Source organism: Sebastes fasciatus, chromosome 16 (genome assembly GCF_043250625.1).
Source record: "Sebastes fasciatus isolate fSebFas1 chromosome 16, fSebFas1.pri, whole genome shotgun sequence".
Lineage (NCBI taxonomy): Eukaryota > Metazoa > Chordata > Actinopteri > Perciformes > Sebastidae > Sebastes > Sebastes fasciatus.
This window is the reverse complement of record NC_133810.1, coordinates 25,500,959-25,528,434: the sequence shown is the minus strand read 5'-3', so window position 1 is coordinate 25,528,434 and position 27,476 is coordinate 25,500,959. Positions and strand designations below refer to the sequence as shown.

At 41.8% G+C, this 27,476-nt stretch overlaps 1 protein-coding gene across 5 annotated transcripts in view; it reads left to right on the top strand.

The window, feature by feature from the left end:
* dscama (Down syndrome cell adhesion molecule a) overlaps window positions 1-27,476 on the top strand; it is a 116,322-nt gene that overhangs the window by 71,488 nt on the left and 17,358 nt on the right. For all 5 annotated transcript variants that reach the window (XM_074610031.1, XM_074610029.1, XM_074610027.1 and 2 more), the window contains 9 exons: window positions 4,332-4,478; window positions 6,126-6,404; window positions 6,621-6,896; window positions 8,378-8,674; window positions 9,991-10,266; window positions 12,435-12,713; window positions 14,257-14,376; window positions 15,426-15,605; window positions 26,486-26,682. In XM_074610031.1, the coding sequence (XP_074466132.1) occupies window positions 4,332-4,478; window positions 6,126-6,404; window positions 6,621-6,896; window positions 8,378-8,674; window positions 9,991-10,266; window positions 12,435-12,713; window positions 14,257-14,376; window positions 15,426-15,605; window positions 26,486-26,682 (2,051 nt within the window). The remainder of the gene's footprint in view (window positions 1-4,331; window positions 4,479-6,125; window positions 6,405-6,620; window positions 6,897-8,377; window positions 8,675-9,990; window positions 10,267-12,434; window positions 12,714-14,256; window positions 14,377-15,425; window positions 15,606-26,485; window positions 26,683-27,476) is intronic.

The following is a 27,476-nucleotide window of genomic DNA, read 5'->3' as shown; positions in this document are numbered from 1 at the left end:
ACCAACAATCAAGAATGTAATCAATTACAAATGGCTGTGGATTCTTTTATATATATATTTCAAATGAAAGGATAACTTTGGTCTTTTTCAACCTATTTTCTCATGTTTTTGTGTCTAAGTGTCTAATGGGGACAACACCTTTTGAAACTGGTCCAGTATTGAGGGAGAACGCTGCAGCCGCCAGCCGTTAAACAGGCTGTAATGTAATCCTTTGGGGCAACCTGGCAGCGTCAATTTACGTCCACTAGACGTGTTTGTTTTTGCCATTGACAGGCTCAGATTGTTATTATAAGTGTCTGACAACATTATGGAAAATACCCTACAGAGAAATTAAACATTTTTCTTACCTTTCGCTTGATCCGGTCTGTTTGTCATTGTGGGTCTCACTCGGAGAAGCCTTGTTGTGAAATGTCGCGTCACCTCCACATTGCCAAAGTCATCTAAATATTCAGCCATGACATTGAAAATCTTTTATATAACACTAAGCTATGCTTTCCCAATTGCACTCCTCTTTCCACTCTCACTCACGTTCCCACCGTAGTCTTCCGACAACAAGTCACATGACACAATAACAAATGCAAAGCACTTCCAGTATTAATGCTAAGCTAAGCTAACCATCTCCCCCGGACTATATGAAATGAGTTTAATAAATCAGCTTTCTTAAATGAACATAACTCGTCAGCGTGTGAGCAAACAGTTTTTCGACCGCAGTGAAAATTTCGTTTTTGAAAGGCTAAACGCCAACAAATATGGACTGAAGCACAATATTTCGTTAGATTAAAAACATTTTGGAATTTTGGAAATGATTACATCTATCTTTTTTCAATACATTTTGACTTTTAGACTTTATAACGCTCTGTAGTTATTGGAAATGTTTGGATCGCACGAGTCGGAAACAATCCTACGCAGCCACCACTGGAATCCAACTCTTCAAATAGTATAATACTAATAATATTAATGTAGCCTGATCTTTATCTGCAACTGAGCACAAATATCAGAATACAGCCTACTAAGTAGCAAAACAAATCTGTTATAATGATTTTAGTATTACATGAGCAAATTTAATTTTGACAACCTCAGAGCAGACGAACCCTCACGCACCCGCTGTGATCTTTGGCGCCCCCCTTAGGTTGGGAAACACCGCTCGAAATGAACCCCATTCTACTCTGTGAAAAACTCACTAATAATCCAGAGCCAGTTTGATTCGCTGGTGTGTGTCTGTTTTAACGTGCGTTTAAAACACATGCATACTCTCCTCTACCAACCCTTTCCTTTTGTCACAGTGACAACCAGTCTTTTCTAATGAAAGCTCCTCTCATTCATAAGCCTGCCTTGTCAACGTCTGATGCCAGACAACTTTCAGGGGGAAATAACGGGGAAGAAGATGGAAAAAGGAGGAAGTAAAGACAGCCTGCTTTCCCGTTTCCCTTTGATATCTGCTTTCTAGGAATTGTTGTCTTCCTTGAAAATGAACTGCATTTGCAACCAACAAAAGTCATATTTGATAATATTCTTGCTTGTCTTTGTGGTTTTATGATTAAGGACGACGGACACACACATATGGGTGTATACTACCTCTCCTGTCCCCCTTTATTTTACCTCTGGTTGTCGGTCACACACTAGAGTACCTCGACCACAAGCTGAAAAAACCCTTAAGGATATCAAATCCGTGGTCTCTCATTTCTAACTAGGTCATCACTTGCTCGCAATAGCATCCTCACCACCCTCCTCTGTGTATTCCTCCCTCTCCTTCTCTGTTTTCTCCCCCCGTTACTCCCTGTCCTCTCATTCATCCCTCCCTATTGCACCGTTACTGTAATCTGAAAACAGGTTGGACCTAATTTTCTGTCATTCACTCCATCCACTATAAGAAACTCAAGATGATTTTTTCAAAATTAACCAAAGAATTAGCTCATTTTGTTTTTTTGCCCCCTAAAGATTTCTTGTGATTTTCAAAACATAAATGTAGAGGCCAGAATGTCATTTTGATGATGTTTGCAATAATGATGATTTATTTATTGTTGATGATTGCAGATGACGCTTTAAACACAATGATCACAGCTTGCACTTTACAGCTCTTTCCAGTGTTCTAGCACGCACTGTGCAAGGGCCTGTACCAGCAGCCTTAATCTGTGTTAAACTATCATGACAGGACTAAATGAGAGTAATTCAACACCCCATAAAGTCTGCATTATGATATCTCTACCAATATTGCCAGAATCCCCCACCGTACGGCGGCCCCATTTGATCCCCGTCCCAGATTGCCTTCTCCATCATCTGTGACATGAAATACCCCGGCAGCCACCGGCTACAGCACACATCACTCCTCATAAACACTGACTACCTCTCTCTACTTCCATGTGTTCACACAAATTAGCATAAAATTAGCATGATATTAGCACATGCGACCTGCGCAGCCATGCCTTATCAAAGCGCTCTGTGATCCCTGGCTCCCTGCACTTTTGCTGGAGCAGAGAAAGAAAGAGAAACACACAGAGAGAGAGAGAGAGAGAGACAGAGTTTTCTCCCAGAGAGAGGGAGGAGAGAGAGCGATGAGCTACATGATAACGAGCTGTGTTACACTGCTACACAACACACAGCCGTGTCACAGCGCCTCAGAGCTGCGCTGAGCTAAATGGGCTGCAGCAGATGTTTGGTGACTACAACCACACCGAGCTGCGAGCCTCACTTGACTTGCAAATATTTGCTAAGAGACTTCAAAATTGGATTTTTCTGTATCGTCTTCTTTTCAGAATGTGTAAGGTAGTGATTCCAGTGCATAAGAATGAACACACACACAGTGCGACTGTAGAATATTATTTGTTGTAAAATGCTAGATGTCTCCCGTGATGAAATCTGAAGGCAACTGATCCTTTGTTTGTTCCTTTCACGTGTCACACATAGTGTTTCATAAAAACCCAAAACATGCAGAGACAGTGCATTTCATCCAAGTGGGCATTTTCAGGATTACACTGATTGGTTGTGGGGGCCCAACGTTACGGGTCAAAAGCTGATTTTTGTGTCGGGGCTGACCCGAATGCTTCGAAGCTTTGATCATTGCTATGGTAATCGACCTCCAAATCAGTATTCAAATGCTTTTGTTGTTGTTGTTTTATATAAGTTAGGGCTGTCAATCTATTAAAATATTTAATCATGATGAATCGCATGATTGTCCATAGTTAATCAAGATTAAACGCAAATTAATCACACATTTTTTATCTGTTCAAAATGTACCTTAAAAGGAGATTTGTCAAGTATTTATTACTCTTATCAACATGGCAAATATGCTTGCTTTATGCAAATGTATGTATATATTTATTATTGGAAATCAATTGCCGACACAAATCAATGACAAATATTGTCCTAAAACCCTCACAGGTACTGCATGTAGCATAAAAAACAATTTCAAGCCCAACAGGCAACAATAGCTGTCAGTGTGTCAGTGTGCTGACTTGACTATGACTTGCCCAAAACTGCATGTGATTATCATAAAGTGGGCATGTCTGTAAAGGGGAGACTCGTGGGTACCCATAGAACCCATTTTCATTCACATATCTTGAGGTCAGAGGTCAAGGGACCCCTTTGAATTTGGCCATGCAAGTTTTTCCTAGCCAAAATTCAGCGCACGTTTGGAGCGTTATTTAACCTCCTACATGAAAAGTATGACATGGTTGGTACCGATGGATTCCTTAGGTTTTTTCTAGTTTCATATGATGCCAGTATCTTTACTCTAGCTTTAAAACTGAGCCCGCTACTACCTAAAAATGACAAGTTGCGTTAATGTGTTGAAGAAAGTAGTGGCGTTAAAACGAATTTGCGTTAACGCGTTATTATCACGTTAACTTTGACAGCCCTAATATGTGTGTGTGTGTGTGTGTGTGTACAGTAGTGCGTCAGCGGCACAGTCTCAGCAACTTAAACGGGGGAGATGGAAACGGAAAGACAGAAGAACATGTCAGCCATGTCAATCAGAATGTGTGTAGTGGTAATTCTGTTGTATAGAAGTGAATTCTTACACTACACTACACTACACTACACTCAAAGACATGTGTTCTGTAGAGAATCTGCAAGCTACAGATAGCTTTTCCAGAAGGTTCAACACTGTACTGATTGACCAGAGGCAATATACAGTACTTACAGGTCACATAAAGGTGACATATTTGGTGCTGATTGGCCCACAGGCAGTAACAATGTTCATGGGGGCTGTCATTTTAAAATGTCACTTCGGTTTCATTGTTGCATTAAGACCCGTACTGTAGCTGTTTAAAATGGCACCATGCATCAATAATGTGCGGTGACCTAATATGGTATATTTATTTCTTTATTTCCAGTGTCACGGTTTCTCATCACATCCACGGGAGCCCTGTATATCCTGGATGTGCAAATGGAAGACGGGCTGTACAACTACAGGTGTATGACACGCCACCGGTACACAGGAGAGACCCGACAGAGCAATAGTGCCCGCCTCATTGTCTCAGGTAAGAGGAACACTAATCTGTGTATGCAGTGTTCAAATTGTGCATCAGCAACAGTGTCAACAACATCATATCCTGACATACTGTATAGCTATATCTGTTTATGAAGTTCTGTGTCTTATGACAACACAAGTAAACACATTTGGTATACAATATCTGTCCTCAAAACCAACCTAAATACAATATTATGCATGAAACCCTGTTTTCTTTTAGTTTTTCGTTTAACTGTTGGTTTCAAAAATAGTGCAAAGTGACAGAGGACCATATGGAAATACATCTGTGCTTGTAAGAAAAGATCTGGATAATGTGAATAGAATGGAGAGTGACAGGAAAAGCACATGAATTAAAGAGGAGATGACATGTGATAAAGGTCATCAGAGCCGTGCCAACACAGTTTGTGGGGACGGCTTCAGGACAGAAAATGCCTTCCCTTAGCCCAAACACTTTAAAGAGACAGATTTACAGGGGATGTCCTCGACCAAAGAAATTCATAGTCAACTAACACTCGAATATGATTTTGTCATCTAATTGATTCGTTGATTTAATCGGCAGATCTGTAAAACTGAGTTTCTTCGCAGAGGATCAGACAAAAGCACCACTTTAAATCTTGTGTTTAGCAAAGATGTGCTCTTAAGTTTCTTGGAAATAATAAGTCATTCAGCATGAAAAAAATTATTAATCAACTAAAGAAATCAGGGAGGGGGCAGCTCTAACTTGTACACATGAAGATCAGTTGACTTGTCGCGAGGGGTACTACTCAACCTGTGAAAACAGGATGTCATCAGGGTCATCTCGGTTTGGGTTTAAGATTACCGGAGGGGCAGGGAGGGTCTACACAAAAAAAGCTATTGAGTTGCATTATGGGAATTATATGATCCAGTGTTTTTGGAGCTTGAACCATACTCAGTACTAAAAGTCAAGATAATAATCTTCAATTTTGAGTGCAGCTTCATAGTAATGATGTTGCGTTCAAGGTATTTTGACTGAAACTGAAATGAAAGATTATGATCAAAAAAAAAAAATGTCAACAGTTTTAAAGACTTTTAGCATTGCATGAATTCTGGGGACTTTTAGCCAGAAACCAGTATTATGGGGGTAAATAAAAACATACATTTATTGCACAGTTACGTTTCGAGCACAACAGCTCTTCATCAGACTCAACTTTCGAGTTGTGCTTGAAACATAACTGCAACAAATTAGTAAACATTGGAGCCCTGCAGTGTGTAAGCTGCTTATTTTTATTTACTCCTTGATCTGCTCAAGCCGGCACCTGCTGTTTTTTTGGATTGAAAGTGTGTGTATATATATGCCTTTCTAAAATTCAAATTCAGGGCTCGACAATAAGGATTGCCAGGGACAACTAAAATGCCACTTCGCGCTAGTAAATCTAGCAACTCACTTGCCCGATCAGGCAAGTGGTAAAAAGGAATTTAAGACATCATTTTTTCCAGAGCTGATGATGGAAGTAGTTAAGGAGCGAGCCATCTCGCTTACTTCTCATCTCTGTTGAGAGTTGCACATGTGCGGTACTGATCGGGGACAAAATCCCTGTATTACTTGATATGCATCAGAACTTGGGTTTGGAAATTATTCAGAAGTGATAACAAAGACAACTGGAACCTCTTACCATACCCTATTTCCCCCATGCAGACCCCACCAACTCAGCACCCCACATCCTGGACAGCTTCGAGCGTCGTGAGGTGATGTCGTCTCATCGAGTGGAGTTGCCCTGCAAGGCTTCCGGGCACCCCGCACCCAAGTACCGCTGGCTAAAGGACAACCGGCCGCTGGAGCCCGACACTCGCTTCAGACAGAGTGTGACAGGCCTGCTGATAGAGAGAGCCCAGGCCAGCGACACAGGGACATACGTGTGTGAGGTGTGGAACGGCTACGGCAATGCTGAGGTGGTTGGCAGGCTGCAGGTAAAAGGTCAGTGTCCATGGGCTGGTGGTAAGTCACTGGGGTGGATTTTTATCTATGGTATAATGTCTCAAAACAGGGACAACCTCATTTAAGGTGCTACACATAGCATTTTTAATCTTTCACTGGCAAAATATGCCCTATGATGCCTCAGTAAAACTACAGAAAACTAATACAATCTTCTGTTAAAAACAGCTACTGAACTCTTGCTTCTCTAACCTACAGAGCTCCTAAAGGTCGTGGTGAGCCCGCGAAAGGTGAAGGGCAGCGTGGGAAGCCAGGTTTCACTGTCCTGCAGCGTAACCGGCTCCGAGGAGTACCAGTTGTCCTGGTACCGCAACGGAGAACTCATCTACCCCAGTAACAGCGTTCGCATGACAGGCGAAAACAGGGAGAACCTGGTCATGGCTGGGATGGCCAAGAGCGATGGAGGAGCCTATCAGTGTTTCGCCAGACACGGCAAGATGTCCGCCCAGGACTTCGTTCAAGTCATACTGGAAGGTCAGAACTCACAGTGATCTTACTGGAGATGTGTGGGTGGGAGCAGTTATCACACAGTACTTTATATGTTTAATCTCTTTGTGTTGTGTGTGTGTATATATACATGTGAATCCAAACTCTGTGTCTGTGTGTTCATGTTCAAATCCAGACTGTGTATGTGGTATTGAGTGCTGCAGTATACAGCTCAGCTTTATTAGATTTTCTGAAAGAGGCTTGCATACCGTTACACAAGCTGGGTTGCTGCAGTGTCTGCCTCCCATGACCACACCAATGTAAGGAGAATATTGATAATCAATGATGTTGTGAAGCTAGAAAAAGGAGCTGTATTAATCTGCTTTACACTCTGATTCTGCTTTTTTCACAGCAGACATGAATGTATTGCAGTGAAAAAAATTCTGAATATATTTTCATTTTAAAGAGGATTTATTATTAGGGCTGTACCGAATGTCATTTTTCTTTTACATTCAAAGTTTCTACTGAGGTTTTTCGAAAGAAACTTTGAATGTCAGTCGTCATATTTTAAGACATTATCACCCTAAAAAAATGGGGGTTATATAAATGTATGCCCCTCTAATATTTGAAAGGCTAAACGCCACCAATATGGATTGAAGCAGAATATTTAGTAAGATAAAAACTTTGGAAATGATAACATATATCTTTTGATGTGACCATTGCTGTAGTGTCTTCCTCCCATGACCACACCAATGTAAGGAGAATATTGATAATCAACGATGTTGTGGAGTCAGAGAAAGGAGCTGTAATAATCTGCTTTACACTCTGCTTTCTATACAGCAGACATGAATGTATTGCAACGAAGAAATTCTGAATAGATTCTTATTTAAATAAGGGTCTATTATTGGGGCTGTACTGAATGTCATTTTTTTTTTACATTCAAAGCTTCTATTGTGGTTTTCAAATGAAACTTTTAATGTCAGTCATCATATTTTATGACGCCATCGCCCTAGGAAAAATACTTTTTTGTTATTGTAATTATATAAATGTACACCCCATTAACAGAGGTGCATGACTCCCTTTATGTGCGGCAAGCAAGAGAGCATACACTTTTTTGACAGCAGTGAAAATGTTTTTGAAAGGCTAAACGCCAACAAATATGGATTGAAGCAGAATATTTCGTTAGATTACAAACGTGAGATTTGGAAATGACTATTTTTTTTCAATAAATTTAGATTTTGGACTTTACACGCTCTGAAGTTATTGTAAATGTTTGAAATGATATTACTAGTACTGTTAGTGTAGCTTAATCTTTATCTGCAACTGTGTACAGAAATAATGAGTTTAAACAGAATGAAAATACATGCAAAAAAAAAGCTGCGCAGCATTCAAATGTTGAATTTGAATTTGAATGTCAACGTTATGAATGAAGCTTTGAATTGTTCAGTACAGTGCTATCTATTATGCCATATAATTAGTGTAGAATAATAAAATGTACATTGCCATGTGTATCTCCTTCCACTGCCCAGATGGCACCCCCAAGATTCTGGCTTCATTCAGCGAGAAGGTCTACAACATCAATGAGTTTGTGTCGCTGTCGTGCACGGTGAAGGGCACGCCGGAGCCCCGGGTAACGTGGACTCTGGATGACGAACCCGTGGTACGGGACAGCCGCCACCGCATCTCCCACTACACCAACGCCGAGGGCCACGTGGTCAGCCACCTCAACATCAGCCAGACCCAGGTGCCCAATGGAGGGGTGTATCGCTGCATCTGCAACAACTCGGCCGGGACAGTTTCCTACCAGGCGCGAATAAACGTAAGAGGTGCTTGTCAGATCAACTCTTCCAACACACCATCACATATACACATCAACATGTCTTGATTTATTCTGTTTTTTAATGCCTTTTATTAATTGGCTACATTTAAAGTGCCTGGATGTGCACATGTTGAAAGAATGCCTGACTAAAGTTTGTTTTTTTATTTTTATGTGTTGCTAGTTTTTCATTTCGAAACCTGATATTGTAGCTTCAGATCAGCTCAGAATACGACTGACACTTCTACAACCTCCTGTACTAGCTCCTGTTATCATCAGTCACTGGTGTCAGCGTTAACTTTTGTAATGCCCCGCTTCCTACCCAACACCTGCTGATAGCTTTATACTGGGACACCATTAGGGTGATTTACTGTTAGCTCCAGTGTATGACTGTAGTGCTATCTGCTCTCTACAGGGACATGGTTCGCTGGGTTGCTTGTTGTCATGTAGCGGTAATACTGGGGCGCTCAGGCCCTCTGTGCTTGGTGCAAGGCTATTAGTATTTCTGTATTGCAGAGAGGGAAGGGTACTTTCTGTACACTGATTGGTTTAATTTGATTGTGTTCATTCTTGCATGTTGTAAGGCTAAATAGGGCGATCCTCTAGCCCTTAAGCGAGGGTCCGTGGATGCCGAATGCAGCCAAGCAATGAAGATAAATCTCCACAGGTGCCATTGCAGAGAAAGCGTAATGACTGTTTCTCACATCGTTGGCTCCTTAATCGTGCTAAAGAGAGTAGCAACCCAGGATATGCTTGTGCTCAAAGTACACTACAGAGCCTAGTTAAACTGTCTTCTATAGTGCTTTAAAGAGAAGCCTAATAGTCCATTTCCCTGATAGACACTGAGCTATGGAAGCCTATTGGTTATCCTGTTGGTTTTTCACAAGTGTGTGCGAAAGCTGGCAACATGAGTAATGGTTGTGATAATAGCTTCACGAGTGGAGAAAGGGAACATTCCACTCTAATGCTTGTCGGAGGCAATCACAGCCAGCACCAAAGAGGTGCAAGATAATATTCACTACAGGCTCAAGTAGAAGGGTACATGAGTCCCTGGTTCTGACAAGGCAAAAAGCACATTCAGTGTGAAGGAAAACAGAGCAGAATGGGTCCACTGGTAATTATTTTTTGAGTTACTACAAGGATATCGTAGTCAGGCAGTCTGGAACTCCTAAATGAACTAGGCAATGTTTTGATTTCTTATCTTATCGTTATAGAATGAATCAAGGCATGTAAAAAACACACACAACACAGCACAGCTATCTTTTATAGCACCCCCCCGCCTCAAAATCATTTTAAGAGAGTTGTCTCTCCAATGTGTCCTTCAAGGGCCTGCCAGCATCAGACCAATGAAAAACCTCACTGCCATCGCTGGGCGGGACATGTACATCCACTGCCGTGTCATTGGCTACCCGTACTACTCCATCAAGTGGTACAAGGACTCCAATTTGCTGCCGTACAACCACCGGCAGCGGGCCTTTGAGAACAACGGCACCCTGAAGCTGTTCGATGTGCAGAAGGACGTGGACGAAGGCGAATACACATGCAATGTGCTGGTGCAGCCTCAGCTCTCCACACACCAGAGCGTCTATGTTACTGTGAAAGGTATGAACCTCAATCTTCAGTTACAGTTCATGAATCAACACTGGATAGTAAGGCTCAGGGTTCCTAAGCAGTATGGAAAAGTATGGAATTTGATTTTTAGTAATTTCCCAGTCTGGATAAGTATGGAAAAAATGAAAAGAGAGTAAGGAAAACTATTTCTGTTTCTGTTTTTTTCCACCTCAGGACCTTGCATTTTGTTTTGATTCAATGCAGTGGTAACGTGCTTATACAAACTGAGGAGGTGTCATCCAATATGAAGTGCCTTGAAGGTCTTCAGCATCATTCGATTCTCTTCATACGACTAAAATTGTATTATTGTGAAAATTACTGCCCAAAATCTTTTGGCTCGCGCCCTATGGGTGCTCACATAAAAGGCCTCTCCATCTCAAAGTCCCAGGACGGATTTCTGTCCCAGTCTGTCCCTGTTGCTAATAGAGGGAAAGCATAATTGCTTTTCACCTAGAGCATTGCCCAAAGTGCAAGATGTTTGACAGTGGAACGTTGTCCAGCTTTCTGCGTAGGGCTGGGGACTGAACGGCCACAATTTAAGTGTTTCTGAGAGCTGGCTTGACAATCCCAAATACAAAGCCTGGTGGGTTAACAATTCCAAATGGGAAAAGAGAGCTGGATGCAGACTTTGCGTAAAATCGTTTGACATCTCAACCGTGGGGTAGGCGACGAAACACTGTAGTCTTGTCACAGCATTCTGTGTAGCCCAAGTCACAAAGTCACAAAGTAAAATATGAAAAATCTACCGATAAGTCTGGAAATTTGCGTCTGGAAAAGTGTTACATTTTAAAATAGAAAATGTGTAGGAACCCTGAAGCCTGGAGTTTATATTTAGAAAAATAGCATAAGATTTAGGCACTGTAGCTGTGTGTAATCATGGGTACTCCGACAGGATTATTACCAATCTGAAGTGTCAAGTAAGCAGCTTAGGCCATTTATTTGAGATGTATACAAACACCCCAGTATTTGCAGAGTACATTCATGGGTACTCCATCATTAATCTCTCAGTCTAAGACGCAATCACTTCATCAGTCTGCAACACTGACCCTGTGTCTTTCCATCTGGCGTACATGCTGTTCATCACATTTAAAAGATACATTAAAGCATCGCCTTAGTATCTACCTTTCCTTGTCGCAGAAAACACAGATATGCAGAGGGATATTTGTATACCACAACCTGTAAAAAAAACACACTCACATCACTGATAGCAAAGCACCATCTCCATCATCCCGGCCAGCTTATCTGGGGCTCATCTGAATATGCAGCGGCGCTGAGCTGAGCCAGATGATGATAACCTCAGATGGCTTTCTTTCTTCAATGACGCTGCATAATTTGAAATGTCGGATGGGCAACACCTCCCCTCCCCTCTCTCTTTTTTCTCTCTGGCGGGTCTTGACGTGCTAACAAGTGTGCGAGGGGGAAATCACACAGCGTAGACAAAGCTATGCCGCCATTCCGCCTCGGCTAATTTGCCTCTCGGCTGCTTAGCATTCCGCCGCTGCCGAGAGGGAATCCCCAGGAGCCTATTATGCCTATTTTGTTGTGAATTAAATAAGCGCTGAAGTGCAGCTTATTCCAATGTTATTTTAAATCATTAATTTTCCAAAGCATCTGGTTCTCACGATGGCTACAGTGTCCCCAGAGAGCAAAAGACAGTGAGAGAGAGAACGTTATATGCATGTTGTTTGAGTGAGAATCCAGCCGCTCTACGTGGGTAGAGGTAATAGAATATTTCTCTCATTCCTGTAAAATCACAGCATGTTTTAATATTGAAAAACTAGGTGATAAAGAGAGAACTGTGACTAATGGGAGTGCTTTATAAAGTAGCTCAGCCATGACATGTGTGTGTGTGTATATATACATATATATATATATGTATATATACTGTCAATCGATACAATTATTAATAAAAAACTTTAAAACTGAGCCCGCTAAAACCTTAAAGTTGCATTAAGAAATTAGCGCCATTAAAAAAAATTTGTGTTAACACGTTAAATTTGACAGACCTAATGTATATAGATATGATGTATTTTTATACGTACATGAATGGTGACTGATTTTGAGCAACATTTGCTGTTGTTAAACCCAGATTGTAAGCATGTAACTCACAGGCCCGAGGTCAAACTTCTGAGGTGATAATGAATTTGTCTCATCCCCAGTTCCACCTACCATACACCCATTCGAGTTCCCTCGGTTTTCCATCGGCCAGCGAGTCTTCATCCCCTGCGTGGTCATGTCGGGCGACCAACCCGTGTTCATCACCTGGCAGAAGGACGGGCGGCCGATCCCAGCCAGCCTGGGCGTCACCATAGACAACATAGACTTCACCAGCTCCCTGCGTATCTCCAACCTCACACTGATGCACAACGGCAACTACACCTGCATCGCACGCAACCAGGCTGCCGCCGTAGAGCACCAGAGCCAGCTCATCGTACGAGGTGAGGAGGGGGGGAGGAGAAAAGGAAAGGCATGATTTTACTGAAGCAAATTATAAGAAACGAGTTGAGATTTTTGTGTTTTATGTCATTTGCCAATAAAAGTTTTAGGGACAAAACGGAGTGACAGATAAGATAGTGGTGAGTGTCAGTATCAGATCCTTAATTTACTAGGAGTTGTTCACCCAACTGTTATCTGTAAGGTAATTTTGGTCCTTGATATCTTCAGACTGAAGATTGGTTAGTGAAAGACATTGAGAGATTTCAGTAAGTGATCAGTACACATTTATTGCAGAATTCGTGATTTGACTTGTGATATTGGGCTATTATCATAGACGCCGGAAGAGTGGACAACAAGACTTTTTGTCCCACCACTTTCATGTGTAATAAAGTGGTAAAGTCTAAGCCAGGTATAAAGTTGGTGATAATGTCTATATGGCGTCCAACATGTTGGATCATTTTCCAATCATAATCAACCATTGAGTAGCCTAATTCAAATTAAATGAAAGTATTCTGGCAATGGATGTATAAAGAGAACTGGATACAGCGTTGGAGGTGAGCTCCCGTTCATTCCTATGAGAGTTGCTCAGTGGCGTATGAAGCCAAAATGCCTCAACTGCTAAGTGATAAAGTACCCGGATCACCCGTCGATCTTTGGCATCCATTGGGCCCCTGGAGCAGGCGCACTAGCGTTTTCTTTAACTCCGTCTCCCAGCCCTCGGTCCAGCCGAGGAAGGGAAATAACTCTGGATTAAGCTATTAGTTTATTTTACAACTTTTAGAACCTACTGGGAAGGTGATTTACCTCAAACGCTGAGTTACAGACGTCTTATTCCCAATGTAAGTCTATGGGAAAATGTCTTTTTGGGCCAAATGGCACCACAGAAGTTGTAATTCCACCATTTGGCCACTAAAAAAATTTGCTTCAAATCCCGTAGCTCTTCGTGGGGGCTTGGTTCTGACCTGTTTTATATCTATGGTTCTGACATGCAGCCCGCTATAGTATCATAATGAACCAGAAATATTTTTCCACTCGTCAACGGCTGGGGTTTGCGCAGTCGGCTTGGAAAGGCCCGGGATGAAGGTGGCTCGCAGCTTTGACCGTGAGTTTTACAGCACCCCTCGCCGCTTCCAAGGGCTGTGGAGTGCTTGCTGCGCTGTGCACCCTTTCTCCCTGCGGGGAGGGTCGGGGCTCTCGGTGTGTCTGACTGTCCTCAGTGCGTCAGGATCTGCAGCGATGTCGGCAACCCACTAAATTGTTTACTAGAGCACGAAGTTCTTCATGGATCTAGCCTCTTAATTTTGCTCTTCAAATTTACCAGATTGATGCGTTTAACTTTAATATGTACAAAATGTTCTTCCGGGGGAGCATGTCGAAGCGGCATAGAGAGTCCAAGGTCCACCCTCCACAATCTCACAAAATCCTATGGGAAACACTGTATTACGTCATCCAAAGCTGGATGCCCCCCCACTTCAAAACACATTCTGCCACCGCTGGCTATGAAGAATAAGTGTAATCTAAGTGTAATCTCTACTTGGATTGCAGTTCCTCCCAAATTTGTGGTGCAACCTAAGGACCAGGATGGCATCTACGGAAAGGCAGTGATACTCAACTGCTCAGCTCAAGGCTATCCTGTTCCTACCATCCAGTGGGAGTACTCTAAAGGTAAACACACAGCGTGACACACACATTAATATACATGTGCATTTATGCCACATACACACACATATTACATGTAGTAACACACAACTGCTCCCTTCCAGTTTCGGGGAAAGTGATGGACGTTTCGCTTTGAACTGGATAACTTGCCCGTCTTTTCTTTTGATAATCATGCTGAATTGTATGTTCAGGTTTTTTTGTCCTAAGGCAGGCTTTATTCTCTGTGGTAGATGATTTTTTTTTTGTAATGCCAACACAACAAATATAATGTCCACAGCCTTGAGGTTGAATGCATAACAACACCCACCTCAAGTCCAAACAAGCACTGTGAGATGAGGAGGAAGAGCTTTTCATTTCTCTGGAAGTAGGAAATAGGTGGGAGATTATGTAACTACTAAACTTACATGATCCCATCCTGGCTGGACACAATAACAAGGATTCTTGAAAACAAAAAGGATCTGTATTTTATTGACATGAATACTGATTATACTATTTGTAGAAAAATAGTCAAAATGTATTGAAAAAAGATCCGCAGCATGTTTTTTATCTAAAAAGTATTCTTGCTTCAATCAATATTTGTTGACATTTAGCTTTTCAATAATAACATTTTCACTGCGGTCATATAACAGTTTGCTCTCCTGCTTACTGCAAACAAATGGAGGCACACACTGACGATGTTATATTCATTAAAGACAGTTGCTTTAACATAAAAAGACAAACTGATTTAATCCAATGAATCGCTTTATTCAAATTGAGGATTTTGTTCAAGGATTTTTTATTTTTTTTAGGGTCATGAAATATGATGACAGACATTCAAAGCTTCATTCAAAACCCTCAATAGAAGCTTGATACAGTCCTAATAGATAGTATTTGAACTTCAATTGCTGTTCTTCAATAACCCCTCACAATGTATTTTTCCCCACGTTAATTTAAGACCATCTGTTTTAGGTGTGTTGTCATGTCTGATAAAGGAGTCAAATATTAACTAGCCGGTGTATGTTTTTCCTGTATTTTGGCCCAACCCTGATCAACACTCACTCTGTCCTCTCTCACAGGCGCCGGGGTCCCTCAGTTCAAACCCATCGCCCTCAACTCAGGCTTTCGGATCGAGGTGCTGGTCAACGGCTCTCTGTTCATCAAGCATGTGCTGGAAGAAGACAGTGGCTTCTACCTGTGTCGAGTCAGCAACGACGTCGGAGCTGATGTCAGCAAGTCCATGTATCTCAATGTGAAAAGTAAGTCTCATGGGAAAACACCACCTAAAAACCTAAGAATGTAAATTTAAAACTTGCATCTGAGGTGCTGCAGACGGGGATGTCGTCATTAGATTATCTCTGTATCAAGGATTAAGTACGTAGTGTATTCTTATAGTCCAGCTTTCCACTAATAATTATCAGTCACACCTGATTTTATCTAGTCAACTCTCCTTTTCCATGTTCTGGATGTTCATGCTCAGTACTGCTGGTAACATTAAAATAAAAAAAGTTAACACTAAAGCACAAAGGTCAAGTGAGTTGAGCTGGAGTCGGCTTTGTCTGTGACAGTCGAGTCACCGGCAAGATGCCGCCGTGGCGCTCGCTCTGTGCTTTCCGCCTGAATGAATCCCACGAAAGCAACACACACACATAGCCACCGCCACCGCCACCGCCACCGCATCTCTTGGAGAAAGTAGCATTTATCCGCTGTGTGACCAAGGATTTAGCTCCCCTCCATTAAGCCTTGAATTCTGCATGCAGGCAGGAGCTGCCATGTGGAAAAGAGGGCTGAGGGATGGAAAAGGAAGTCGGAGGAGGAATGGGTTATCCATGTCCGTTTCTACCCCCAATGTCTGTCCTCTTCACTCTTTTCTTTAGTTTCTTTAAAACCCTTGCTTACAGTATGTATATCTGCTGTAGGTCCTTCCCTTTGTGCCTCATTTGCCATGTTCTCATTACCCTTGACATCAAAGGATTAGAGCTAACACCCATCATGCTCACACATACTGTACATACAGCAAAAAAACACATTCTTTTTCTGTCTGTCTGAATATACCTGTATTCACCCTCTGTCTGAAACGCTCCATTTTAGTGCCTGCCTCTTAAAGACCCCCTCCAGAAAAAAACCCAGTCTGCTCTGATTGGCTTGCTAGAAAAGTATGGTGCACCTTTGCGGGGGTGGTTCTTAAGTTGTGGCGGATATATTCCATTGATCCTGCATGAGACATAGGAAGGGGAGCCAAATCTGAATGGTTTGTTGAATCACATGTTTTCTGGTCTAGGCAGCCCACTAACATCTGACTGGGTTGTCTTATTTTACAGTTTGTGGGTTGGTAGGCATTCCAGATACCCAAATGTATGTGTACAAGCCCTGAAAAACTGTTTATTTTTTTCAAGATATGTCCCCTTTAAGGTAACAGTATTGAGATATGTCTTGTAGAAACACAATCATTTCATACGTGAGACAGAAATCAAGTTCTTTCTTTTGCAGAGTTGCTTTTAAATTAATGCAATTCTCTGGCATTTCAGTGTTTGCTTGATACTAAGTGTTTTTGTGATAATAATGCACTTTTTTTCAATAATAATACTGCCCTCTTCAGGTTGACAGAGCACTTAATAAACCATGATAGTCTAATACATGATTTAATTCACCATAGCTTCCCAAAGAGAGAGATGCTAAAAGCATGGATTTGACAGTCTACATACTTCTTCTGTGACGAACGACCATGTCACAAATAATGTATATCTGAGTCGGAGCTTGTGCACGTGATTGTGGATTTGCATGTGTGAGTGTGATCTCGACGCAGTCGGCTGTGGCCGGGTGCTCATTTTGATCAGTCACTGCTAGATGAGGCTTATGCCCCCGTGGCTCTTATCAAGCCAGAGCAGAGTACTACTCCCTGCTGAGTGTCTCACTGTCTGCCAGCCACAGCCAAATAGGCTAGCACTCCTTCATGACCCCTCCTGTCTGACTCCAGCCTATCATGCTCCCTCACAGACAAACATGCATGCACAGAGACACAGAGGCACCAGCTGTGATTTACAATAAGATATATATGAAGTAAGGCTGTCAATCAATTACAATATTTAATCACGATTAATCGCATGATTGACCAATGATTAGTTCTCCATGTTCTAAAGTTAAAAGATTAAGATAAAAGACGTAATATAGCTGAGTGTAGATTGGATCCTATGTACTCCATGGTGCTTAGCCCTTTTTTTATTGTACAAAATTCTAAAAGATCATTGTCTAAAAGACTTCATATATGGTCTGCAGGCCAGTCAGAATATCTGATTTCTCGTGCTGGAGTCTGTGGGAGGGCTGCATCGTATAGACTATTACAGGCCATTGAACACTTAGAGGTAGTATTTCATTGTTGATCTGACAAAGAAAATACGAACCCCATTGACGGCTGTAATGTGATCAACCACAGAACAAGTGGAGAGGCTCTTTATGGCTATAATGTCTGTGTACCCTGCTCAGAATAATGAGCATAAATTTGACTACAATGTTAAGCTGCAGCGAGCCAAACTTGGTGACTAAAAAGGTTGTGGTGACATCTTTATTTGTTTATTTTTCAGTGTGAGGATTTATTGCTTTTCTGTGTTTTATATCATTGTAAACTGATCATTTGTCACAGATACAAATTTTACAGTCTGAAAAATTCTATGCCTCCGCGCTGGCAATAGACATGACCTGAGGCATTATGTTCTCAGGTTGTCCGTCCATCCGTACCATTCTTCAAATCTGGCACAAACGCCAAGGATGAACTGACTAGATTTTGGTGGTCAAAGGTCACTGTGACTTCACAAAACACATTTTTGGCCATAACTCAATAATGCAAATGCTAATTATGACAATTTCACACAAATGTCTAACAGGATAAAATGATGAAGGGATGACATTTTGGACAGACATGGCTGTAAAGAGCAACTTGACTGATTGGTGGAGGCATACAACCGCAAGGTGGTAATTCTAGTTTGTGTGTGTGTGTGTGTGTCAGCAGTCCCTGCCAGGCTGTTGTTGTGATAGTTGCGCTGTCCTGATTTGTGTCTCTTTGCTCTCTGTAGTAACCTGAATCTCCCTGGGCGCCAGGGGAGCCACACCTCATCCTGTGTGTGTGTGTGTGTGTGTGTGTGTGTGTGTGTGTGTGTGTGTGTGTGTGTGTGTGTGTGTGTGTGTGTGTGTGTGTGTGTGTGTGTGTGTGTGTGTGTGTGTGTGTGTGTGTGTGTGTGTGTGCGTGTGCGTGTGCGTGCAGACAATGAGCTCGGGAACCCTTAAAGCCTCTGTGTGCTTAATAGGTACAGTGTTGTTGAGCCTATGCGGTCCACTATAACATCCGCGGCTGTAATGCTCGGTGATGTTGGCCACTGTGATGTTCTGTACACTCTGTGCTGTTTTTATGTTGTTTATCCAGGCCAGCCTACACCACTTGAGCAGCGGCAGCTACTTAAGAGGCTTAGGAGCCAATTAGGGAGGCACACAAGCTGACGCACGCTGAATCACTCACGTGATGGATAGTATGATCTCCGCTGTGTATTATTGGCTGTCCGAGTGTGGCTTGATGTATCGGTAAACAAACAGAGGACAAATCAATAGATTCAACCGGAAACTCTGAGTTGTATAGTATTAGACACACGCACAGTGAAGAGATGCTCTCAAGTCATATGTGTGACACAGGTGAGCAAACAAGCTCACACAAAGACACACAAAGCAGTGCACACGTTAATGTAAAGACATAATGTAAAGGCACAGATACAGTGCAGCCATTACAAAAGAGTAATGGGCCAGGCAGCTAATGCAGTGGTTTAGATAGATCCCACTCTGCCAGGCTATTGTGGCGGACTCCCCGGGAAATGAATTGCAGCTATTGTGATGTCCTAGCTTGGCACTTTCATTGTTATGAGTGTCTGTGCATAGGCTAATGTCTCGTCATAATACGCCATGCATCATCCGCCGCCGCTGCACTAACGGCCAGTAGAAATTGCTTGCACTCACTGCACCAGGATTAAGTTGTGCATGTCTGCGTGTGTACGTAGAGGCACTTGTGTTTATTTTTTCTTCTTCTATATAGCAGTGGTAATCAGTTTTTCGTTCTGTTGTGACACTGGTTGCAGGTGGAGGCTTGAAGCGGCAGTAGGCAGAATGTTTTTGGCATAATTGGGCAAAAATTCCATATTAAAAAACTAAACTTATGCACCTCCTCATGGCTCTGTTTTAAAAAAAATCTAGCCTTTGACAGGAGACTTTGGTCAATCACAGGTCATTTCAGAGAGAGCGTTCCTATTGGCTGTTCATTCAACGGAGGCTGCTGTCAATCACTCGCGAACTCCGATCAAACGGTCAAACTAGGCACTGCTTATCAATATTCTGTTACTGTAATGTCTGTTTCTTGTGTAAAATCTTTTCAGAAACATCTTGTAGTGTACTGTTTAGCTGTAAAATGAGAATGTTTGCTCTGGCTGGTGGGCGGTGCTTGGTATTTTTCTTCAACTGATCTCAACATGGCGGCCGGGTCACAAACGTTCTCATTTTACAGCTAAACAGTACACTACAAGATGTTTCTGAACACATTTTATTTCAGAAATAGGCCTTACAGTAACAGAATAATAAATAATTCATATTTGATGAGCGCTGACTAATTTTTTTTTTTAGAAGTGAGTTTTTTCAGTTGCTTAGTAGCTATTAAAGGAACAATGTGTAGCATTTAGGAGGATCTACTGGTGGAAATGGAAGTTTCAGTCGGTTGCAATCTGCAACCTCACCACTAGATGACGCCAAATCCTAAACACTGGCCCTTTAAATAATTACAGGGTACAGTAATATTGTTACTCAGGACTAGGACACAGAGGCATATGATTTTTTTTTCAGATTACCTGTCAGGATATAGTGACTATTTTATGAAAAATACCTTTTTTTAATCATATTTGCTGCATTCCTACCTAATGCTGTTTTAAACAATTGATTTTTTTAATGCAATTTCCAAACATTTTCAAGCACCCCCTCACCAAAACAGATGCAATTCATTCAATTCATTACCAATCCACAGCGGATGCTATCAGAGTCAGTCAACAGCCACTCAATGTTTATCAGGGCCAATTAAGACCAATCAAGCCTATTAGACATCATAATGTTGGCAGACACAGTGATGAGGGCAGAGCACTTAATGAGGCTTCACTGAAGAGAAGAGGTAAATGTTCTTGTGGTCACTGAGCAGTCTCCCGAGCACAACGTCCTTCAGACAACCATAAGGAAGTCCCTTCTTCCTCTGATCTCTATTTCTTTCATCTTATTTACTCATCTGCATCCAAGCGACCCCCCCCCCCCCCCCCCCCCCCCCCCCACTCCCCTCCCTCCCTTCCTTCCTCCCTCCCACCTCCACACTGAAGCCCGCCCAGTCTGCAAGCATACATTGGTTCATGCTCCATGTCCAAGCCAATTGTGCAGCTAAGGGGAATTATTTCAGTACATTGCAGGCGGCCAGTGAACCAGTCATCTTTGTGCTATCGCCACAGAGCTCACGCACCCCACCCCCCCCGTCCACATCCCAGCTCTTCCCTAGCCCACTTACAGTGTGCCTCCAGGGCAGGCAGCTATACACATCTCAACTCGTCTCCTCTTGTCTGGCCCTCATGGGCCCCATCGAGCTAGGGTGCCCTGTGGCTTACACTGGCCAGCCAGGCAGCCAGCGACACAGCGCGGGGCAAAATGTAGGCTAGCATCCCAGCGCTCTCAACTTGGGTGTTACTTGTCTGATGGTCCTCCCCTAGAAAAATTTGAGTTTCTAGTCGAGTCAATTTAAGTCTTAATTTAAAAAACAAGTACACTGCAACAGCATTTTTGTTAAATAGGCCTACTTTTAATTTTACTTTTAATTCTCAGGAAAGAAAACTGAATAATTTGCCCCTCTGGCGTGAACTTGTGTGAGTCTCTGGTATAAACTAGGCTAATATTCATCAAGTTTCATTCATTCATTTTTTGCCCCTGCTTGAGTATTTCTTTCTCTTAGTACTCTTCATTTCCCTCTCCTTCTCTCACTCACTGAAGGCCATTTCAGGCAACACAACAACGGCACCACGGCGCTCTGAAACCCGTTACTTCCAATGGCTTGCGCCACGCCACGACAGCGTGATGTGTGGCGGGCGCAGCTCAAATCACGCCGCGGTGAATTGCCGTCCGGGTGGAAACAGTAGGGCTTATACACGCTGTATAGTGCTAGAGACAGGTAGAGATAAGGAAAAGGAAAAAAATGTGTGAAAAATTGCCATAAATCAGGAGAAATGTGGGAGAAAGAGAAAATTCATACTTCATTAAGAGAAAAATTAAAGGAAAAGGGCATCAACTCATACCTCAGACGCCTCATCTCATTTGTAGACCGAATCGACATCAATCATTTTCTTTTTTTGCGAAATCTTTGTGTGACTTCTAAAATGGAGCTTTTCTTTTTGTTGTTAATAACAATTAATCTGGCTCAAATGATGCCTCTGAAAAAACAATGTACTCCCTTTTCATCACCTCTCACATCTCATTGAACCTCTGAGACGGTCTCATTGCTTTCTGTCTTTGATCACAGATGAATCGCCCCACACTGAAGTACTGTAGCCCTTCTGCTATTATTATATGTTATTATTATTCTCCTGACTCCTCCATTTAGCTAATTCTGTTTTCCACATCACTACCACCACCAGTTAGAGACACTAGAAACATATTCTTTTTGTATCTTTTTTTTTTTTTTGGCCCTGCATTGCGACATTCAGGGTGTGATTGTGTAATCATCATCATACTCCTGTGAAAATCAATGGCAGGTCCATGTTCTATTCCTGGCTACTAGAAATGGCCCTTTTTCTAAGAGTAGAGACTGGAGAGAGAGAGAGAGAGAGAGAGAGAGGAAGGAGGAGAGGGAGGAGGCAGGGAGGCGAGGTGGGGAGAGGGAGAGGGAGAGGAGAGGAGAGACTGTCCGATGCTGGTTGGCATGGTAACCTGGCCAGGTGAAAGGGAGCCTGGGAGAAGGGAGGGTGGGAGGAAGGGGGGGGCTTTTGTCTCACGGGAGTAGCCTATCAGCAGCCAGCCTATCCCCCACAATCCCCTGCAGGCTTAAGCGTATCATCACTGCCCTCTGGGTTGCTGTGGAGGAACAGGGCTCTCCTCACCTTCACATAAAAGACACATTGTGCTGTGCAGTAAACATACACTACACACACAAGCTCTAATGCTGATGTTTTCTTTTTACGAACCTAAGCTACAGATACAGCAGCAGATTTCTAGGAATAATCTTAGACACGTTTGGGACTGCAACACACTACCTCTTCCTCACAAACATTTTATTGGTTTCTAAAGAGAAGCTTTTCCTGTGTCTGTGACAGTGAGCACTATTTAGTCTATTATAGTGCTCACTATTTATGCTTCATTAAAGCAAGTCACTATGTCTTAAAAACCTAGTCTCTTCCAGACGTGTGCATACAGCACGTTATTAATAAAACAGTGGAATCCAGCGGGCACATAAACAAAGATTTAAATGCTGAGATGAACGAGAGATGATTCAAAGTGACTCGCGGTGATGAGATTTATGATGAAATCAGCCTTTCATGTCAGGCTGCTCAACCCTGTATGTTTGCTGTGTACTTTGCCCCATGTGTTGTGTTCGAGGTTGAATTAGATATCAGGGGAGTTGATGCCTAATGAGAGAGGGGACTCCCTTTTTCCTCCTTCACCTCCTCTCTTTCTTTCTCTCTCACTCCTCCCCGTAGTCCTATTCCTGTAATTCCACTGGATATTAAAGAAATACATCAACACAACAATTACAGGGCCACAAAGTGTGCCTCGGGGCTGGCTCAGCTGGGCTGCTTGCACACACAAACACACGCACATACATGCATTTACATAGACACAAGCTGATGCATGTTTAAACCCACTTGGACACAGGCGTACAAACTGCGTGCGCCTCATCTCTGAGCCCTCTTCATGTTGCACAGACACACCCATTGTTGAGTATTTGTTTGCTTTTGTGTCTCCGCCTTCTTACGCATTCATCTCATATCAATATGTCATGTTGCGAAATAGATTTGATATTTGTAACATATTAACTGCAGTGCTGCTGTCTGGCTCACACGTTCAAATAAAAGTGGCTTCAGTAGTGAGAGAAACACATAAAATACAAGACACAAATCTGCAAATTGATTTTCTATATCCTGATGTCAGTAACTGATTCAGAAACAGTGATAATGATTAATGATGTAATATTAAATGTACATGTCCTTCATTGGTTGAATAAAGGATGAACAGCTCTTTAGAAAGTCTGCTTTGTCAGTACAACAATTTCAAACAACTTCTGTTTTAACAGTTTATATAACTCTAATTTATCTTATTTATGTATCAATCTGGCCCCTCAAAAATCTATTGGCATCATATCTATTTATAGTCATGGGATGAAATTGAAAATACATAGAGTATATGTATTTTTGTGTACTTCAATGTACCAACACTATCAAATGTGATTTATTTTCCCCACTTTTCTACAATTTCATATAGCTACCTTGAGTCTACAAACATCACATGCTTGTGCTTGTGATTTTTTTCTATTGCCCCTCTCCCAACTGAAGAGCTGTATTTGGGCGTGACTAGCAGCTAGGAAGGCCCACTACTTTGATTGGCTGTGAGATCAAAAGCAACCCCCGACACACACACACGCACGCACACGCACACACACACACACACACACACACACACACACATACACACACATAAACCCTAAGGTGATTGGTCGACCCCAGTTAGTTCATTTCTACATCACCAGCTGATCAGGCTAAGTTCCTTTGAGGTGTCATTTTTTTCCCAAATATATAATTTATATATAAAAATAATAATAAAAAAACACTAGTGATTTTTTTTAGCAGAGGACATCAAATATCACATTACTTATTTCAAAATAATTTCCTTTCAAAAACATAATCATATTGCCAGTAAGATGTTTTGTGATTTTTGAATCAGTGCAGTATGTTTAAAATGTTTTTATAAAACGTAAAAAAATTTGCTATTAACACAAATGTATTGTAGCTTTAATGTATTTCCCCTCCAGATCCTGGATGCTGGAATTTATTTAAAAGGGACATATGCTCATTTCCAGGTTCATACTTTTTATTTTTGAGTTTCTACTAAATCATGTTTACATACTTTAATGTTCAAAAAACACATTATTTTTCTGTCTGTCTGAATATCCCTGTATTCACCGCTCAATTTTAGTGCCTGTCTCTTAAAGACCCCCTCCAGAAAAAAGCCCAGTCTGCTCTGATTGGCTTGCTAGAAAAGTATGGTGCACCTTTGCAAAGGTAGTTCTCAAGCTGTGGGTGATATATTGTAATGAGCCTGCTTGTGACATAGGAAGGGGAGCCAAATCTGAATGGCTTGTTGAATCACATGTTTTCTGATCTACAAAAATCTAACTGGGTTGTCTTATTTCATAGTTTGTGGGTTAGTAGCCACTCCAGATATCCAAATATATGAGCACAAGCACTGAAAAAGTGAGTTTCTTATGATATGTCCCCTTTAATGCTTCCAGTGCAGACATCCTCTACACCGGGCGTAGCTGTCTTGATCTTCTCACTGTCGTTGCTTTTTGTCCCGCTCTGCCAGAGGTGTCAACAACATCGCCCTGCGCCACCTCTGAGCCACTTACACTGCAAAATGAAAGTAGCTGTGCACTAAAACGATAACGTTTAAATAAAGCCGGAGCTTTTTTTTTTCCTCCCTCACTTTTCCAAATGTGTCTCACAAAAAATTCATACTTGTCATGCAAAATAAATCAGCGTTCTTTTTCCATAGCCGAGCCCCAAATGGCTTCAGAGTGAATAAGAGATGAGGCTTAAATGTTTGCAACCTCTTGCCTGACACTTCCCATCACATCACCGGAGTCACGTTTTGTGTGTTTGTTTTTGTGTGTGTGTGTGTGTGTGTGTGTGCGTGTATGTGAGAACGAGAGCTCACACACACATTTGTGTGCTTGCGCGAGCTTGTGTGTGTGTACATGGGTGTGTGTGTGTGATCATCTGGGAGCAGGGGGTTGTTATACACTCTGCTGTGGGTGTAATGAGGCATGTATGTCGTTAGTGTGCGTTTAGAGTGGTGTCTTCAGAGTGTTGTTAGAGCATCACTGTACCATTTAGGACCCTCAGATACAAGATACACGCCGAGGCCGCCTTGACTTTAACTTTAAAGGGAAGCTGTATGTTCAGTTATTCTACATTAACAATGCTGGGAATACTTTGTGTACCTAATGTACATTTTTTTTTTCACGAAGTTGCAATAAAACACGTCAAAATGTTCCTTTTCTTTTAATTTTGCATCAGACAATTAGTACGATTTTTTTGCATCACAGCGAGATAAATAGCTGAACTTCTACTAGCACGACGAACACTGTTAGATGACACATTGTGTGATAAATATGACACAAACCAGGATTTCGTTTTGACTGATCAGCATACTTAGAGATAGCATAAACAGTAGTATTAAAATGTTTGCTCATTAAGGAGCCTTTAAGTGTTCATATCATATGAATGGAGTGTTATTGGTGTCCATGTTCGTTTCATTGTAGAAACTCTTGTCAAAGAGCCCTTTTTCAAAAGCCTGCTTGTATTTCATGACATTGTTCTCAATGACGCTTTTATTTCATGATGTCACTTCTCACCTTCTCACCTCTCAGCGAATCACATTCTCTCTGCCTTTTCTCTGCAACTTCAGCGATTAATTCAAACATCATTAATTAAATCATTAAAGTACAAATTAAATACAATTGTTAAATAAAAGCAGACTTTTGATAAAAGAGCATGTTGAAATAAAAATGTATAATTTAAATTCCATAATAATGAGTTGAGCTTTAACAATGTCTTATATATTTGGCTATTTATTTATATGATTATTTATTTCATAATGTCTTATTTATTTATTTAATATCGACCACTTTGGGGCTCCGCAGATACTGGCTTCATCAAAAGCCATTGGAACCAGAGAAATGGGTCTCGTCCTAGTGCTGTTCGTTTGAACAAAACATCTATCAGTTACAACTCCAGTACCAATGTGTTTCATCGAGAAAATAAATCTAACAAGATATCTTCTTTTCTTTTTCTCCACCTTATTTGCGCACCAGTCCCTGCCATGATCACATCCTACCCCAACACCACGCTGGCCACGCAGGGTGAAGAGAAGAAGATGAGCTGCACGGCCCACGGCGAGAAGCCCATCATGGTACGCTGGGAGAAGGAGGAACGCATCATCAACCCTGAGACCAGCCGCTACGTGGTTTCTGTCAAGGAGGTGGGCGATGAAGTCATCTCCACCCTGCAGGTAGGAGGCTGTGCTACTTGGAAGTGTGAAATTCAACTTGGGGCTATATAATGGATTGTTGATATTTATTTCATATATAAAGCCGCAGCACACAAAGGTTTTTATATCAGGTGAAAATAACACATTTATATTGCATACAAATAACTGCATTGTTTTTGCCCAAAATTGCATGTGATTATCAAATAGTGGGCATGTCTGTAAAGGGGAGACTCATAGAACCCATTTTCATTCACATATCTTGAGATCAGAGGTCAATGGACCCCTTTGAAAATCGCCATACCATACATACAAAACATACAGTTTTTCCTTGCCAAAATTTAGCTTCGTAATTTAACCTCGGAGCATTCTTTAGCCTCCTTCCTGACACGCTAGAATGGCATGGTTGGTATCAATGGATTCCTTAGGTTTCATGTGATACCAGTACCTTCACTCTAGCTCTAAAACTGAGTCTGCTTGAGCCGGCGCCCTCAAGGAGCGGAAGAGGTTAATTATATTATTATTGTGTCTTGCTTTTTTCTTATTAATACTGGATACTTTCACCTCTTCGGGACTGTGAAATCCTTCTAATGACGTAGTTTTAGAGACTCTTTGTTTAACTGTTCATACACTCATGTCTACACTAAGGCCTGTGATGAGGAGTCACAGGGTGCTTCATTTTATTGGGTCAAAAGCGGCATGAATCATAACTGGAGAGAAAACCTCTCCATTAAAATAGAGATATCAAATATTGGCATGAATTTGTTGACATCAATGGCTCTACGCGACCGGTGGACATCCACCTGCATAGTATTTAA